Genomic DNA, 18,062 nt, shown 5'->3' with positions numbered 1-18,062 from the left:
ACACATTTCAGTGGGTTCAAAGACTCCACACACAGAGGAATTGTTCAGGCATTGCTAAGTGTACAATTGGCTACTTTCACACAACTTCTCACACAGCCAAAATCATGCAACGTCTGGAAGTGACCATAGACAAAGTCTAACAAAAGCTTGTAAAAAAAATTTTAAAACCCCTCAAAAGGTGATATTTTCACAGGCTTGTTCTTACTGCACACCAGAACCAAAAGTACCCAAGCTGCCCTCAAGAAGTACTTGACCCCTCCTGCCCTCTGTGATCCAGGATTAACTAAGGACAATGCAGTCAGAAATAATCTCAGGGTTCCTTTCCCACACACTGGCTGCCTGGAGCAGAGGGCAAGGGAGGAATAGTCCTCAGCAAGCAGCATATTTGATCAACCAGAAAAGAAGCTAACTTGGAATCCAGGTCCAATCTGCCTTCCCTGACATCCCCCCTACCGTGGTTACATCCACATGACAACAGTTTTGTTATTCCTTCTCTATTGAAACAGAAAAACCAATCAAGTCTTTCTGTACCTAAAGCCAAATGAAAAGTACTTAACTCTGGAGAGGCCAATTCTCCAAGAGCTGGGACTCTGCTCCCTCAAGCCTTCCCAAATATGAAAATGGACAAGGAATAACACCAAGGTTTGTGCTTGTGCAACACCACCAAGTTCAACAGAATAACTCTAGTAAATGTTGTTCAGAGTTATGTTTTGGGGACTTGAAATAACATCTACCCATTGACTGTTCAAATGATTAAATAGATAAATACCTTATCTCCATTGCACAAGAAGTAGGAGTTGCCTACATATTTTAGAAAGCTAGATGTCACCTCAAATATTATCACTGAGTTGGTAAATCCTGCAGCTAATCCAGTGAGCCAAAGAACTCCCTTCTGCACACCTGGCCTTGAGGCAGCAGGGAAGACTGTACATAGGCTCCCAAAAATTACATTCATGTGGAGTGAGAAAGAAAAGAAGTGGAATTCCATGTCTAAATCACAAAGACAATGTACTTCTTAATTCTTTCCATGGTCAAATGGCCTGAAATGAGCTATTTCTTGGAATTCAAGGGCTGGGCATTGTTAAGTCACTGGCTGCATGCACCCAAGAAACACAGATCTCATGTTTTTCAACATTAAGCAATTCCATCTGCTTAAAAACAGAAGCAAGTTTTCTAACTGTTCCATTGGACTTACAGGTCAGTACAGTGCAATTAATGCACAGGAGTAGGGGGCTGGGTAGGGGTGTAAGATGGAAAGCCACAATGCACACCTGGCCAGCAGATAAAAGTCTGAAAATGGACTGTAAAGATGGAATATCTAATTTCCATGGTATGGCTGGGATGTATCTGGGTTATCTGGACAGTTTCATTATTAGGATTCCAGAGAAATCATTTCCCTTCCCATCAAATCCATTATTTATCAGCTTTCCCTGCCCTTCTCAAGGGATTTTATTTTTTCCCCGTGTTGCAGGCCAACCCACTACTCAAACTGAGCAATGAAAGTAAATTAAAACCATTTTGGAAACACACATTATTGACTGGCCCCCAAATGCAGAAAGTTTGATAGCAAAGGGTCAATAATTCCTGAATGCTAACAGGGCCATCACTTCAGTTCAGTGGAGGTCAAAGGATTTGTAGCTGGATTAAGCCCAGGGACACTGTTATCTTGCAAGTATGAGCTCCTGGAGGAAGAATCACTGGGGTGGTTTGAACAAGGCAAAGGTTCTGTGCCTTCCTTCTCCCCTCACTCTTTTGTCTGCTCTCAAGTACTACAACACATTTAATTCCACGGCCTCACACATGGATTTGTGCTGAAGCAGCTTCCATGAGGAAAAAAATGCTGCTTTTGCTGTGAGCTGACCCAAGCACATCCCTTTGCAAAGGTTTGAAAGGATGGTGGTTTTCCACAGGGCCCACGTGGCCCAGCACGTGCAGCTCCACAGGGCAGGGTCCAGCTCCTGGCACTGCCAGCAGACCCTGCTCCTGTCCCAGGGCAGAATAGCTCTGGAACACACACATCCTGCCCAGGTGCAGCCCAGCGTGGGGGATTCATGAAGGGAAGACATTTCCAAAGAAGAAAGAGGTTTGCAGGAGAGATGGGTTGGGAGAATGGAGCTGTTGCCCCCAGTTTGCAGGTGCTGTAGGGAGAAAGGAGAGCAGAGAATTGGAGTGTCAATTTGGAACAAAGCTAAGAAGAAGGATGAGGGAGAATGATGCAGTTTGGCTTCCTCAGCTGTGCAGTACCAGGTGCAGAACAGATGCCAATACGCACACTGGAATGAACAGTACATTGCACTTTCTTGCACAAAAAGACAGGAGGGGTGGGCCTTTGTCTCAGTCAACATGTAGATTTTTTTATCTATCATTACTTGGAAACAAAGGGAAACCAGGGAACTATTTTTTTTTTTTTTAATTAAAAAAAAAAGTCAGGAGAGCTTGGTGTTTTGCAGTCTTTGGTGTAACAGATTTTGTGCTACCTTTTATATGAGAAAATAAAACCAGTGTAGACCTACATGAGAAAACCCTTTGAACAGAGAACTGTTTAAGCAGCTGTTGTGGCCAGCACAAAAAGAATTATTTTGCATTTACAAGGTGGTTGAAGCAGGACACAGCTCACCTTGAGAACGATGCAGGGATCGTCCGTCCGTATTGCTCCGGCTCTGCACATGGAAGTAAGGCTGCAACAACACAACAAGACAGTCACCTACCATGGCTTTGGTGCACTTCAGCTGCTGCAGAACATCTGTGCTAATGGAACACCCTCCCTGTGTTGGATTTAAATACATCAGAGCTTACTAAGCCTGGGCACACAAACTCCTCCAGGTGCACTTTCTGGCAGGTTTGCAATGCAGGACCCCTGATCAACACACACAGCACACACTGGCCACAAAGAGTCACACCACCACCCTGACTGAGCCCCACACCCAAAAGGAACAACCTGAACTAAGCAAAGATGCAACACACCCAGACCTTTTCCTGTAAGTACCTGCCCCTAGGGTGTGCAGCCATCGGGAGAGAACCAGCACAGGAACACAGTCTGACAGCTCAGGCACAGACACCCAGGCCCTGCCCCAGCCCAGGAGAGGTGGAATTGCTGTGCTGCCTGTCCACAGGCAGGGCTTTACACTCTGCAGGAACCAGCACACCCTCACTAACAATGAACCCAGCCAAGGCTCTGACACTGCACCAAGCCTACATTTGTTCCTTATTAGACAACAGCTCACAGTGGACATGACAACCACAAGGTCTCACCAGCACACACCATCAGACAAATTCCAAGTTCTTTGTTAATGTACTTGTAAAGTGCCCCAAACAGAAATGCAAAAAAAGTGCTTTACTTTGAAGTGGTTTCATTTTTACCTGCTCTGCTACAAGCCAGTGGAACGAAGCTGGAGAGGAACTGCTGTGCACCAGTATCTCTTGTTTTAGCTTCTGAACTAACCATTGGAACTGGCTTTTATCATGCCACAGTGGATGTTTAAAAATGTAACTGCATTTCAGTAAAGGTAACTTAAAACTAACATGTTTGGACCCCCAGCTGGGCAGGGTGAAGCTGTACACAGGGTCAATCAGAACTGCTCAGCTAAGGAACAGCAATGTGCTCATATCACCATGGTGTGTTTCACCATGTCTGAGCTCCTTCCAAGGCCCAGAGTGAGTTCCTTCACCTCCTAGAGGCAACAACACTGATCCTCGTTCTGAATACAGCCACAGCTAAAAATCCCACAATCAGAAATCTTTTAATACATTATTTCTCAGAAAGTAAGAGATAAGACTTGAATGTTAGCACAGAGATCATCTGCTCAACTTTTACTGCCCAAGCCTTGCAGCTGACAGCAGGAAACTCATTTTCACACCTGCACAGTCAGGAGGAAAGCACCCATCCTGCAGCTGCTATTTAGTCTGGTGACACCCTATTTGCCAGGCAAAGTAGCTCTATTTCAGCAATGAAAGAAAGTAATTTTTGACTTCAGGTAACATAGGCTTGGCTTAGCTTGAAGCAATTATGGTGATTTTAGCAGGAAAGGTTACTGCTCCACTTGCAGCTGCAGAGCACTCTCCCAAGGGGCACCCTGATCTTCCCTCTGTCCCAACACTGCTGCTCAAGAGAAGGATCTTTGCTCCATTTCAATCAAGAGGTATTACCCTGAATCCTCCAAGTCTACTTCAATTGTTGAGGGAAAAGAAAGGGAACTTCTTAAAGTAGTCTTGTATGCCACTCCAGATTAAAATAGAAATTATAGAGAAAGTTCAAAAGGAAAAAAAACTTTCTAGATCTGCATTCCAAAAAGTCTAATGACAAATCGGAGGAACTGTAGATCAGCTGACTGAAGCTGGCAAGGTAGGAGTAAAATCTAATTTACAAGCAGAAAAGAAACATGATCTGTGACAATTTCACCTACTACTCTCATTAGGAAAAAGGAAGAGAGAGTCTGACTTGGAGGCAATCAGGTAGGGGATGGACCTACAGAAGAAAAACCAGAAGGGCTTTGCAAACTCCAGGACTGCTGTAAAAATGAGAGCCCTAAGAAGGATGAGTGCCTGTAGACTAATTGGGAGAAACCCAATCTGAAATTCAAAATACTGGTTTGTCTACCATTTCCCTGCAATTTTCTTTTGCTGCTTTTCACCACATCACTTTCTTGCACGCTTTCAAAGGTCCAGATGAGCCAAAGTACTGCAAAGCAACAGCAAAAGATGGGTACCCAGTTCCTTCAATCAGCAAAGAACACCAGGATACCTGGGAATGTCCATCTCAGAACAATTCTTCTAACTCCAGCCTGTCTTTATGACTTGTCAACTGCTTTATATCTCGAGATTAGTAAAAAAATTACTTTTAAGTATGTAATTCTCTATGTATTTTCTGACTTCTCAAAGAAACACATAAATCAATCAGAACTGAGACTGCTACAGTGCAATTAATCTAACTTGCCATCTTCACTAAGAATTGCTCAACAAAACCAGTAAAACCAGACTGCTTGGGCCAATTGTGGCTGGAATGGAGGCTAGGAGGTCCCAAGACATACCTCCTACATGGAGTGGGATTCCCCAAGAACCCTCCTCAAACACGTGCACATCACTGAAACTGCTTTCATGAATGTGTTAGGGCATCACAACCTGGCAGCATGAGCAGAGAGTCACAGATCCTACCTACCCTACCTGTTCTTCATCCACAATCAAGAGACTTGTACTGACACAAGTGGCTGTGAAATTTTTTGGTGAACTCAGAGAATGCACTGCTCCTTGTCAAAAAAAGCCATCAAAAACTAAAAGAATAGTCAAATAACGCATCAGCAACCAAACTCCTGAGTTAAACTTAATTTTAGTAGTTCATACTAATGGGTGATTTTATCTCTCTAACCCCCTGGAGTGATCTATTTCATTGCTATCAACACAAGAAAAGGAAAATGGTCCTAAAGGGTGTCAATCCCAGCTTATAGAGTGAAAATAACCAGGGTGCTGCTATTACAGAACTGGGTCACATCTTGTCACTGGGTAGGAAGTCATTATGGAGATGAACACACAAATGTGCTCACACCAGCAGGGAAAGCTGAAGTCCAAAATTAATTAATAACATTAATTCTGCTGTATGAGCACATGAAGCCTGAAGAATAAGCTATTTTATTTAAAGCAGTGGGGTAGAGGGACTAACTCTGCTCTCCCATCATCTTGGTGCAGTCTCCAACACAGCACAGCCACCAAGGACGATAGCTCAGGACTGTGCTCTGCCTGTTCAAAGCAAAACGTATCAAATCTAAGATACATGTGAAAACCCATATGGCTGAACACCCATTCCTCACAAAACTGCTGCCCAGCAATATTTTTCCCTGTTTATGTGCAGCAAAGAGTGAAAGTTACATTATAAAATGGGGTGAGAGCCACTCGTTTAAGAATTCAGATAATGCAAACAGTATCTTTAATTATTCTAAGATTTTACATCCCACATTACTTTGGAACAAGGAGGAAGGGAGCAGTTGAACAGTAAGGATTAAACTCCCTGCTATTTCCCCAGTTCCTGAAGACAATTACCATTTGGCTGACGTGAGCTGCATTTCAATGGGCTTGTCCCTTTGTAACATCTTCACAAAAATCTGTGGTAACAATTCTCCATCAACAGACACTGAAAAGACAGAGAGCTCCAAGTCATTCTCATTCAGCCAGGCAAAAAGTGAGTGTCAAACCAGTAGCAGCAGTATTGCACTCACCATTGACCAGAGTCATGGATACCTGGGGGTTTTCAAAGGCTAGAACTGAGAAGCATTTCAATGCCTGCATTCGGACCTGTGTAAGAACATAATAAGAAATATCAACACTGACTTCAAAGCAAAATTGGGCTACACTGTTGGATAGGCTTGTAGAAAACAATGCTGTATAATCAACAAGAAATTGAGATGCAGAATCATGGCAGATAGAAACATCTAACTCACACCCTGACTTTTGGAACTATCCTTCTGTAGGGTATGTTGTAAACTCTGAAGAAAACCAGCAAGGTTAAAACTTAGGAACTAAACAGGAAATACTGGTCTTATTTGTAATGCCTCAGAAATGTGTAAAAAATAACAGAAGAAGAGAAGAATACAATATAACAATGGTACTTTTACTTTTCAGGACTCATAAGTACATTAGAGAGTCAGAAATATGTACCCTTGAGATTTCTGTTTCAGAATCCTCTGAAGGTGGGCTTAATAAAATGTCTAAAGAGAACCATCCAACTGAAGTGATTCCAAACGAATCTTAGAACAAATATACACTTTCAGTTTTGCTGCCATTACACAGCCTCGGGTACCACCTGGATGAAAAGGATGGACAAACTTCTTCATCTTGGCTCCTCCTTCTTCAGTCCAAAGTTTTGATTTAATCAATGTTTTGACACAGGAAAGATCAACCATTATCACCTTCCCTGATCACAGAACCTAGATTAGTTCAGGTACTAGTCTTTGACTTGCCCTTCTACAGCTGCACATATTTAAACTGTGTTCTTGTCTTCACAAGTGGAAGGACTGACAAGAAACTGACCATCCTGGCCACCAAGTTACAGGTAGAATGTGAAGCTTGTCCTCTCAGGTGATGGTCCAGGATGGACTTCAAAAACACAGAGAAGGTAGGAGAGACTCAGGAATTCAGGGAGCACATCGGCAGCTGGTGGCCTCCACACATCCCACAACCATACAGGTTGGACTGTCCTAGGTAGGACTTCCTTTTTAGAACAGACCACATTTGCTTTTCTTCAGCTTAACTTCTTATTCTCATTTATTGTTCAACAAATTAGACCACTTGGCTTGCCAAGTGCTAGTTTCTGTTTGAAGCAATGCTAGGCAGACCTGTTTTCATTACTGCTGCTTCAACTTTATGGTACAATAGCTCTGGTTTTGACAGAATATGACAAATAAAAGCAACTGCTACTCTACAAATATACATGATACCTGTTTATAGCTTTGGTTCACAGGCACAGACACGGTTTTTATAATCTCCATTTGAATTCCTTTCATAAACACATGTTAAACATAGAGTAGTTGTAATGTCTTACTTTGTAGGAGGTGGAGACCAACAGATGTGCAATGCTCTGAACAGCTCCATGGTTAAATAAGATTGTCTGGTGATCTGGACCCTTCAAAGGAAACATAACACAGGGTTTTTAACACAACATGCAAGAGATTTCCACTCTCTGCAATTTATTGTTAAATATTTAAGATACATTTCCTAACATTTACTTTGTAATCAGCTGGCATAACAATTTTATTTTTTTATATATAAACAACTTCAACTTATATTTTTATAGCATTTGTCCTTTTCTGGTAATCATTTCCACTCTCTCCTTCAATAGGCAATGACATTAGTTCTCACAAATGAAGAAACATGGATACAGAACTTCTGTTTCTACTCTTCCTACTGGAAACAACTAAAAGCTCCTGATTTTCTCTACAAATTACATAAAAGATCACCAGTCAGTAATGCCTTCCTCACTGTTAATATTAAGCATTTTCAACAATTCTAACTGCAGAAGGGAAGGGATTTCTTCTAAAACTGGTTCCAAAGAGAGTGACCATGCTTTGAGAGGAAATTCACATTTTCCTCCAATTTTTTATTATTTATTATTTTAGTTTCAAGCAGTTTGGCCACAAATCCAGCCAGCCATCACCTATTATTGATTTCAAGATCTAAGCTGGTAATGGCTGATATACCAGTATTTTTTCCAAAACAGCCTTTGGAATTAAACACAATTTTGCAGGAGAAAGGTCTACGAACTTCTGTAGCATGACAAGGCTTGATCAGGTTGAAAAAACAACATGAAATCTCAGTACCTGCAGCCCCCAGCAGTCTCTTGCCAAAGGTGGTCTTTGATTTGCAAACCTCTAAAAGTAGGTTCATAGCTCTGGTCATCTCTGCATTAAGCACAGGCTATGCATATTTAAATTCAGCTAATAGGATGCCACAGCATTTATCATCCCTCCATGCATTTCCTTGACTAATCTGCAAGTGAAGAAAGTCTCCTCACTCCTTAATCTCTTGTTCAAACCTGGCTGAATTAATGGCACCTCTTACACCCTGGTAGGCATCAGTGACACATTATCTTCAAATCTGAGATACAGCTGAAATCAGATTCTTCTCACAGTCAAAAGAACATTTTTAGAGTATCTCTTACCTCTAAAAAAAAAAGCATAAAATTACTTTCAGATGTAACATATCTGGTGCTTTAAGAGATGCTTCAGCTGCTACTGCCACCAAGAGCTTTCTACCAAAAAATGCAATTAAAACAGCATGGTTGAAGGAGGAAAACCACTTACATTGGCACACAGAAGTGGCTGAGGCAATGAGTTAAAGCCGCAGCTATGCCAGTGTTGGAGCTGAAGAACAGATATTGAAATATGTGAAAAAAAATGAGTGAGTTTAAAGTAGAAGAAATCATACTGCCCTAGATTTAGTAATTCCCAAGTATTAGTGATTCCTCCATGGGATGCAGGTGGCAGGTTCTGTGCAAGCAGGACAGATGCCTGTACAGAGGTGACACCTGGGTGTATCTGAGTTGCACAACTGGAAATATTTCATCTGTACACACTGTGTTTGCACACACCAACCAGCACAACCAGGTAAGCACTAATCCATAAAGAGGGACAGCTACAAATATAAAGGTGAAAACTTGAGACTATGATGAAGCATTTCCAAGCAGTTCAGGCCCCAGTTTAACACCAGGGCTGCCTGGTTTTGCTCCACCTTGGGTACAGTGACAGAATTCCACTCCTCTGACGGTGACCTTGTTCTCCAAATAGGAATGACTGACATATTTCAGGAATAGACATCACTTCTTGCACAATTTTCCATCATGAAATGCCAATTTTCAAGAAAACATTAGGGTAGCACAATGTAACAACTCATTCCACAGTGACAAGCAGGTACATAAGTGCCTTTGTCCCTTGGGGCAGGGATCCAGCAGCAGCCTAAGGTCACCCAAGAGAAGAAGGCCTGGAGGAAGCTGCCTTGATTACAGGCTTTATCCTGGGCCCTTCCTAAACCAGTAAATTCTACCTGCTCACACCACTTGCTCTAAAAAGAAATGAACTGAGATAGAGAGACTCTTAAAAAGTCAATTTTTACTTGCATTTCCACATCCCAGGTACATCAGCCTGCTTTCAGTTTATTTATTTGCTTCTATGTTGATAGAATCCTGGCTCTGTATGTTAAGAACTGCATCTGTTCCCCTGTAAATCAACACTTCCCCTTGCTCAGGATGGCTCTTCTCCAAGGGCAATGCTCCCTGCCATTAATTTTAACTCTAAATGTGCAGGGAGAAGCAGCAAAAGCAGAAACCAGCAGCAATATGCTAGGAATCCAAATGATGGATTTCCTTGCTCTAGAAAACCGGTCTGAGCTTTTCCAGGGAAATGGAAGAGGGCAAGGTAGAAACCTGAGAAGCCAACAAAAATGCTGGAAAGGCAGAGAAGAAATGGCTACACCAGATGTGAGCTGAGAACAGTGCAGGGACAAGGAGGGCAGGAGCTGTGATAAGTCACTATTAATTCAATTAGTACATATACTAAGTTGAAGAAAAAGTGAAATAAAAGCATCAATGCCTCTTAGAACATATGCCAAGCCTTACCTAAATATGAAAGTTTATTTATAGTAACTTATTGCTTCAGGGAAAAAAAGTAGGAAAGGTTCACTCAGGGCCTTTTGGAGGAAGATGGAGTCTCCATTTTAAATGCAGTGAATACTGAAAATTTCATGGTTTATTTTTTAATTATAAGAATGTACTTTGCCTATTCACTGAAGTGAGAAAATCCCCTGCAAATGTGTCTTCATTGTATTAGGTGCATTTTGTTCTGTCTGAAAATACAATCATTGACATTATAAACCCGAAACCCCAAAACTAAACAAAACAGAAGGAAGGGGACATTTCAGATTTTTGCTGAACAGCTGCATTTGCTTGGGCAAGAGAATGAGTTCTTGATCAATTTAACATTTGTGATGATCTGTTTACTCAGCCTCAAATATTTTTCTTTGTTATGTAGCTGTTTATTCTGCAAATGCAACCATTTCCTCACACTCATACCCATCACCCTGTCTTTCTTGTGAAGCCTAGTTTCTCTCTGTTTACACAGCCAACAACTTCCTTCCAAAAACCTGATTTTTTCCAGACATTCACTCTAAAATTTGAGAGAGATTTGGGGTTGGAGGAGGCACTCAAAATGGAATGGTGAGTTCAGAAGACCTTCCTCACTTGTGAAGTGGCTGTGCATTTGCACTGTAAACAACATTTCAGATATGCAAGCCACCAGGAATTGCTGGAGCTGCAAGGAAATAACTCCTTTGGAAAAAGATGACAATAACTGTTTTCTGTTCTCTGCCAGCCAACGGGGTTTATATTCCCAGAGCCACCCCCTGATTGTATAAACTGACTCTTCTACCATCCCATAATTAGTCCTGGGTTATTTTTCTTGTAGGCCAACATGGCCTGATTTTTTACCTGCTCAAGCTCCTCAGCCTGTTAAGGAGACTTTCAAGGGCCACTTAAACAGGAGGTGCCTCACTGCTGTATTTTTGTTCCTTAAATACCAAATTTTTTTCCCACTGTTAGGTATATATGTGAACCTCCATGGTCCTGTGTAGGATTTTGTCTTCATGTTTTCTTTAAACAGTTCCCTAAATATTAGCAGCTGAGTTCTATCTTTATATCCCACTAAATGGACAGTTTTCAGTGCTCAGCTTCACTTAACAGAAGAAATGCAAAGGGATGAGTGCACATAAATAACAGTCAAGGCAGAAGAACAGAGATACTTAACAAAGGAATAATTCACAGCTCCAGAGGACTAATTGTAAGTGATAAGGTAGAAAGATATTTTCCAAGGTAAATACTTACAAATTCATAAACTTAGGAACTTTCTCATTGTTAGAACACAATCTGTGATCCTTTAGTTTTAAACTGTTGCTAAAAGGGGAAGACTCTGCTTTTTTCCTACCCAAAGCTCATTTCCTACCCTGAATTATTTTGATACAGTTATTGTATAACTCACTGGTACAGTAACTCCCAAAAAAACTGCAACAATAAAAATCAGTGCTGTGGGGAAACTTGGAGTGGGGGAAGGGAAAGACAAAACTATGTTTGGGGTGGGGTTGCTGCTGGTTTTAAATCAGTTTTCTCATATCAATAGCACTGCATTACATAGCAGGAATGAACATGTATCTGGATGAACCTGTAATTGACAGAGCTCAGCTGAGAACAGCATTTCTTTCCCTCTCAACCAAGCATCTCTTAGAGAACAGTCCCTGTGTTTAAAACAGGTGAAAGCAGCTACATGACCTCTGCAAAGACATGCTAACACTATCTTCAGACTTTCAGAGGAAAACCAGAAGTGTTCCAAGATTTATAGTGCTAAAAGTGAAGACTGATGCTTGCCCAGACTGTTGGCTTTGTTTAGCAGCCAAAGCCTATAAACCCCCATATTTGCATATTTTCTTTTATTGCAGAGCAGCATATATCAACCCCAATAAATCTGTACCAAATGCAGTACCAGTTCAGTCATTACTGGCTCAAAATTCCTGCCACAAAAGGCAGCACACACACAGTTTTACAGGCCAGAAACACAAGTTGCATAGAAAACATGAATTGTCTTTCTTACTTTGCAGCAGTGGGAGAAGATCTGACATATGTATTCTTGTGTGTATCGAGACCTACTGAGCAGTGCCATGAGGTGGGAGATAACTGTAGCATCCTGCAAACAAGGGAGAAAAGAAGAGAGTGTTAACACTGGATTTCAGCACAGCTTCTTTGCAGTTTGTTACTTAAAGGAGCACTTCTGATTCTGCACTCAGTGTTCTTCCTTCTGCCAAGACTTTTATGGATACAGAGCAAGATCATTAAAAGCAGTTCATTAAAAGATGAAGGCACAAGTGACAGTTCTGAGCCAAATCCCCTTGGAAAATGAATAAAAGGTCAGTGCAATTGGAATAAATAGGAATAACAGGAATAAAACTTCTGCAATTTGCCTCCAAAATATTTGGGACAAAACCAATAAAAGAATGGTGGGGGGGAAATATTCCAAAATCAAACATGGCCACTGACAGGGATTAGTCCAGGAGTTGCCTTAATGTTATCACCAGTGTGGCTGACTTAGCTCTTCTCCCAGCTCTGAGTCCAAGGGAGCAGGGAGGGAACACATCCTGGATAGGGCACAGTCCCCTGGAACTGATTCATGGGCACTCATCATGTCCTTTGTCTTGTAGTCAAACACACACTATAGACACTGTCAGTGTGTGTGACACTAGTGACAGAGAATCCCAAATAAATCAGCAAAAGAAAACCTTTATACTTCAGTGGGAGGTTCCCTAAGCCAAGGCAGGGGGTTGGAACAAGATGATCTTTAAAATCCCTTGCAACCCAAACTTTTCCATGATTCTGTAGCAAGTTCTCTTCTGCAAACACATCCAGTTATTTATCTCTGTGTCGAGTTACAAAACTATAATGTTCAAAAGCTTTCAGTTACTTTTACCAGCACGTTTTAGTGGCAGGAACTAAGGTGATATTAAAAGAAACAATGAGTATTTTAGTTTGGAAAGGGGTAAACTAAATTACTTCTATGATATAAAGGGAGCTGAGCAAAGGGAAGGATTGAATGAGCCTTCCCTTCCAAAGCACATGTGCTATATTGGCCCAAAAAATGTAAGTCAGACTCTGTTTTATCTGTACAATGATGAATTACAACCCTCTGATTCAGAGAGGTGAGCTGAAATTACAGCAAAACCTTCCTGCATCTCAGCTCCCGTGAGAGCACTGAAAGCAGCACCAGCCTGACTGTATCTTCAGACAGACATGCTGGTTTTGAGAAGTTTTACTTCCCAATTACCTGGGAAATTTCCCACCACACTTTTTAATATTGTCAAAATAAACATGTACCAGTCTCCCCTATTTGCAAAAATATTTGAGATTATACAAAGCTTTGCAGTATTTGTTTAATATGTTTTACTTATGTATATACACAATTATCATATGTATTTTAGGAAATTTGCTGCTGACTATCCAGCCCTCTTATTCTCTACAGAAAACAATAGGACAAGAGAGCCAAGAAACACACTGAGCATAAACTCAACTTGTTTCTACTGTTTGTTTCTCACCAAATGGAAAGGATCAACATGCAACAGCCTCATTTAGCATCTCAGCATCCTACAGAGAGGAAGTTAATTACAAAGACTTTCTCCCAGGTACACCAGCCATATATCCACGGTCATTTCATGCTTATATGCATAGGAAGACCAAGGGACTACCTATTTCAAACAACATTTCCAGGGTTTAGCCAACAGCAGCTCCATCTGATCTGCCTTTACACACAACCCAGAGCCAAACTTCAGAGCCCAAAGGCCAGCAAGGGAGTGGTTTGATTGCTGTGCAATAGTGGACATTCAATCCCAGAATGGGTCAGGCTGGAAGAGCCCAGCAGCCACCTGGTCCCACCTCCCTGCTCCAGCAGGGCCATCCCAGAGCAGAGGGCAGGATTGTGTCCAGACTGGAATACCTCCAGTGAGGGAGACTACACCCTCTCTGGGCTGCCTGTTCCCAAATTCCCTGAGTTAAAGCAACACCAAGTGACATTATACCCAGGATTCCTCTGTGTTTTTATGCATTTGACCCATTAAAACAGATTCTTGACCTTTTCTGCAAATCTTCAGTAGCTGAATGCATGAAGCCCCATCAGTGTTCAACACAATATCACATTCAGTGCTAAGAGGCTGCTCAGTTACAAAGTGCCCCTAAGACACAATCATCAAGAAGGCAGGAGGAAAGGGTGAAGAGAAGAAAGACACCCCAGGATTCACAGGCAGGAATGCTTTCAAAAAGGAGCTTCAAATTGTAAGATGCAAGACCTGAAATCTCCTGCAGAGAAATCCCTGACTATGAAACCTGAATTATTTCAAAGGTTTCAAAGTGCAACTATTAAAGCAGCACAACTTGGAATAAAGTAATTATTCAGTTAAACTCTTTTAATCCACACAGATGAATGTGTAACATCTCTCCATCTATATCTAACACCAGGGAAGGAACCAACAAACACTTATTTTGCATCCTCGCCAGTGACATCCTTGTGCAATGGTCCAGTTTCACCTAAAAATCCAACAGCACTGATCACAGGAGTATTGATCACAGGAGCACTGATCACAGGAGCACTGATCACAGGAGCACTGATCACAGGAGCACTACAGCTGCAGTTTATAGACTGGAGATTTTTGGGAAAGGTCTAAGTGGACAGAAACTGAGCCTCAAACGGTTGGGAAGTTCTACAGTAGAGCTATAGAAATGGGAATTAAATGGCACATGGTGTTTTGTGTAAGAGAACTGACCAGTGTGGCACCATGATCCAGTGATAAATACCTGGATGGGAAGGTTTTTATATTGGATTATGAACACCATTTTCATTTAGCATTTATGAGACAGGGCTGTTCTGCCACCAAACATTGTGGCAGGGTATTTGTGGTGCCACTGTGACCCCAACAATGTCATTGTACATATGATATAAGAGTTAACGAATCCTAGCAAACAGTGACCGTCCCCTGAAATTCTGCCAACACACAAAAATGTGTATTAGATATTCTGGACTATGCATTTAAGAAGCAATTCTTTATAGATATCTTTTATACACCTCATTATGTTGCATCAAATCTGAAGTGTTGTGAATATGAAAAGGTTAAAAACTCTTGGAAAGTTCCAAGAGGGCTTCCTTAATGTGTTTTTAAAAAAAACCTGTTAATTCTACTCTACAATTTTGCTAAAACATCCAGCTTGTAAAACAATTTTGGCATGTTGATCAGAAAAGAACCTAGAAAGAACTAAGGGATGTGTGGGCATAACTGACTTCCAACTGAATGTGAAGAGTGATTAGATGTCAATGTGAGGCTACATAATTCCACTTTTATTCAGTATTGATATCTAAGTAACAAAGGATCTTCCTAACAACCCTAGTGAGATTGAGTCTAACCTCATAAACTACTGTTAAAACAATGAGATTCACAAATCCATTAAAATGTTGTCTGCTGACAAAGTAGTTCCAGGCAACATAGGACAAATACCTCTATATCATATATATTGTAACAAAATTATTGTCCATACAAACAGAACTCAGAGAGAATTAACAGTTACATTTACCTGCTTGGATCCCAATACCTAATTTCTTCATATTCCTTTTTAACACAAAATTTTTAAAGACCTATTCTTAAAACATTTATTTTTAACTGAAGGTTGCTCTTTTTCTCAAGTCAGAACTGAAATGCTTCTATCCACCCAAGTAACTTGAATTCAAGCTCTATAAACTAGAATTGGTTCTTTTACAACTCTCATTTTTAGGAAGCAGTCTGGACTGGAGAACATTCAGATTTGCTCCTGGCTCAGCCACCACAAACAGCCAGAAGGAAAGAAGGAATAAGGCATGAGAGGCTGACCCAGATTCCTCCCTTAGGAACTGTGGATCACTGAGCTGTGGTGGAGCACATGCACACTTGGCAGCACGTGTTCATTGCTCATTAAACACCTGGTTATTAGTCACTGTAAGATATCCTGATCCTCTCAGGTGTGCCTCCTCCCCTTTACCAAGCCTGGCCCAATACCAGCTGATGTCAGGTTTTTCATCCCAAACCTGCCCAGGAAGTAGGAATTGCCTTTCACTCATCATTTCTAAAGACTGAGGCTTCTCAAACTGATTCCTCGTTGTCTCTACAGGACAGAGTCTCATCCTGCTGCAGTGCCTTCACCCTCCAAACTCCTGTAAGCACAGGACTCCCAGCAGGGAATGCACCTCCTCCTGCAAGGCCAGCACAGCAGCCACAGACAGCAAGTTCCCACTGGAATTGTATCTGGGTCCCACTGAGGAAAGAAAATAGAATCACAACTGAGAACATCTGTCAGGAAATATGCAGAATGCTTTCACGAGCTGGAAACATTTTCTGCCACTGAATCCATTCTTTTGTTATCAGTAAGGTATCAGAAGCTGAAGTAACAGGATCTCAGTCAAACTGGATTTGCCTTAGTGCTTCCATCTACTCAGCAAGCCAAAACACACCCAGCTATGGTGAGCTGGCTGGTTTGCATAGACAATAATCTTGGAATTCAAAGAAGTCTGGACATATGTCTGCACCTCAACAGATCTCTCCCCCTGGACTCCATGTCAGTCCTCATTTCCAAGTGCAGCATGGTCGCTAAAAGGGTCTCAGCACCAAAGCCTGCACCCTGCCTGTGCAAGAAGCCTCCATTAACAAGGATTCCTCTGGCACAGCAAGTCTGGATATAACTTGGTGTCACAGCTCAGCATCAGACCCTAAAAACTTGCCCTTTCTGAGAGCTCACTGTTCATCCAGCTCAATGGATGGATGGATGAGCTGCACATTTTCTTAGTACAAACCCTAAGTTTCTATAGGAAACTGCCCAAATGTTTCCCCCTCTGAAGAACAATTTTATTCTTGGAACTGAAAAGAATTAATTACACAAAACTGTCAGCAATTGATCCTTCAGGCTTCTGTCCATAAGGAAAGGCTCAAGAGGAAAGGTGTAGTCTGACACCCAGCACTTCTGCTGAGAGAAATATTCCCATTACAGTGGGTGATGTGCACCTGTTACAAACAGAAAGGAATGGTTTAAGCTGCACCCTTTAAAGCACTTGTATATCCTAGATTTTAACTGAGAGGTCTTCTGAAACCTCTAGAATGACTGCAACACCCTTGGAGATGTTAAGCTAACTCCCAACACCTTGTTTTGGAAACAGTCCTGCCCAAGGTTTGAGAGAAAGCATCCTCTCTCTGCAGTCAAACCATGAAAAAATTCTGGGAAAGTTTCCATGTTAGACACAACTCAAGATCCAACTTTTCAGAAGTTTTTTCCAGAACTGCTGGGCTGGAATGAAAAGCCATTGACAAACTTGGTCTCCTACCTTTCAAAAGAGGAGGTGAAAAGGGCAGAACTTGAGAGACCTTCAAGTGCTGCAGCTGCATAGAGATGGTGACAGTCTCCCCAGAGCTGCTGGGACCAGAAACAAAGAGGGAGCAGGGTAGCTAAATGGGAACTTTGAATTCTTCCTGTTGTTCTCAGTGTTGGAATGTCTACCATGAAGTGTTCATTAGGCCCATAATTACTCCTTTAATTGCAAAGCCAATGTCTCAATTGCTGCCTTGTGAAACACAGCTTGCAGCAGTGTGGGCTGGGGCTGTACCTTCCAAGAGATAAGAAAAGCATCTTATCAAAGGATCTGTATTCAGTTCTTTTCACAGCATGGCTTTGGGTATTCCCACAAGAGAAGGAAAAAAAAAATTTTGCAGAAATAGGACCTTAAGCATAATCATAAAATACTTAATTTTGAGGTGTCTAACTGGAATGGGAAATATGGGAAATGGGTTTTACAGGTGAACTATGGAGCAAGGACCCCTCATCAAATGATCATTTCCTGTAGTTATGGTTAATTCCAGAATATCCCATTTGCCTGAAGAAGGACTGGGGGAGCAGTTGATGTCATTGCATGAAACACCAAATCCAGTCCTTGGGCATATTGTTCCCATGGCAGTAATTATTTCTATGCTAATGCTGGTTCCTT

At 41.6% G+C, this 18,062-nt stretch overlaps 1 protein-coding gene across 5 annotated transcripts in view; it reads right to left on the bottom strand.

The window, feature by feature from the left end:
* The window catches only part of ARMC8 (armadillo repeat containing 8), a 63,123-nt gene that overhangs the window by 17,461 nt on the left and 27,600 nt on the right, over positions 1 to 18,062 (bottom strand). For 4 of the 5 annotated variants that reach the window (XM_053985889.1, XM_053985891.1, XM_053985893.1 and 1 more), the window contains 6 exons: positions 12,117 to 12,209; positions 8,787 to 8,846; positions 7,529 to 7,609; positions 6,207 to 6,282; positions 6,031 to 6,121; positions 2,618 to 2,678 (listed from right to left, as the gene is read on the bottom strand). In XM_053985889.1, the coding sequence (XP_053841864.1) occupies positions 2,618 to 2,678; positions 6,031 to 6,121; positions 6,207 to 6,282; positions 7,529 to 7,609; positions 8,787 to 8,846; positions 12,117 to 12,209 (462 nt within the window). The remainder of the gene's footprint in view (positions 1 to 2,617; positions 2,679 to 6,030; positions 6,122 to 6,206; positions 6,283 to 7,528; positions 7,610 to 8,786; positions 8,847 to 12,116; positions 12,210 to 18,062) is intronic. The other variant, XM_053985890.1, reaches the window with a different exon arrangement.

This window comes from Vidua macroura, chromosome 10 (genome assembly GCF_024509145.1).
Source record: "Vidua macroura isolate BioBank_ID:100142 chromosome 10, ASM2450914v1, whole genome shotgun sequence".
Taxonomy (NCBI): Eukaryota; Metazoa; Chordata; class Aves; order Passeriformes; family Viduidae; genus Vidua; species Vidua macroura.
This window is presented reverse-complemented; position numbering and strand designations above follow the sequence as displayed.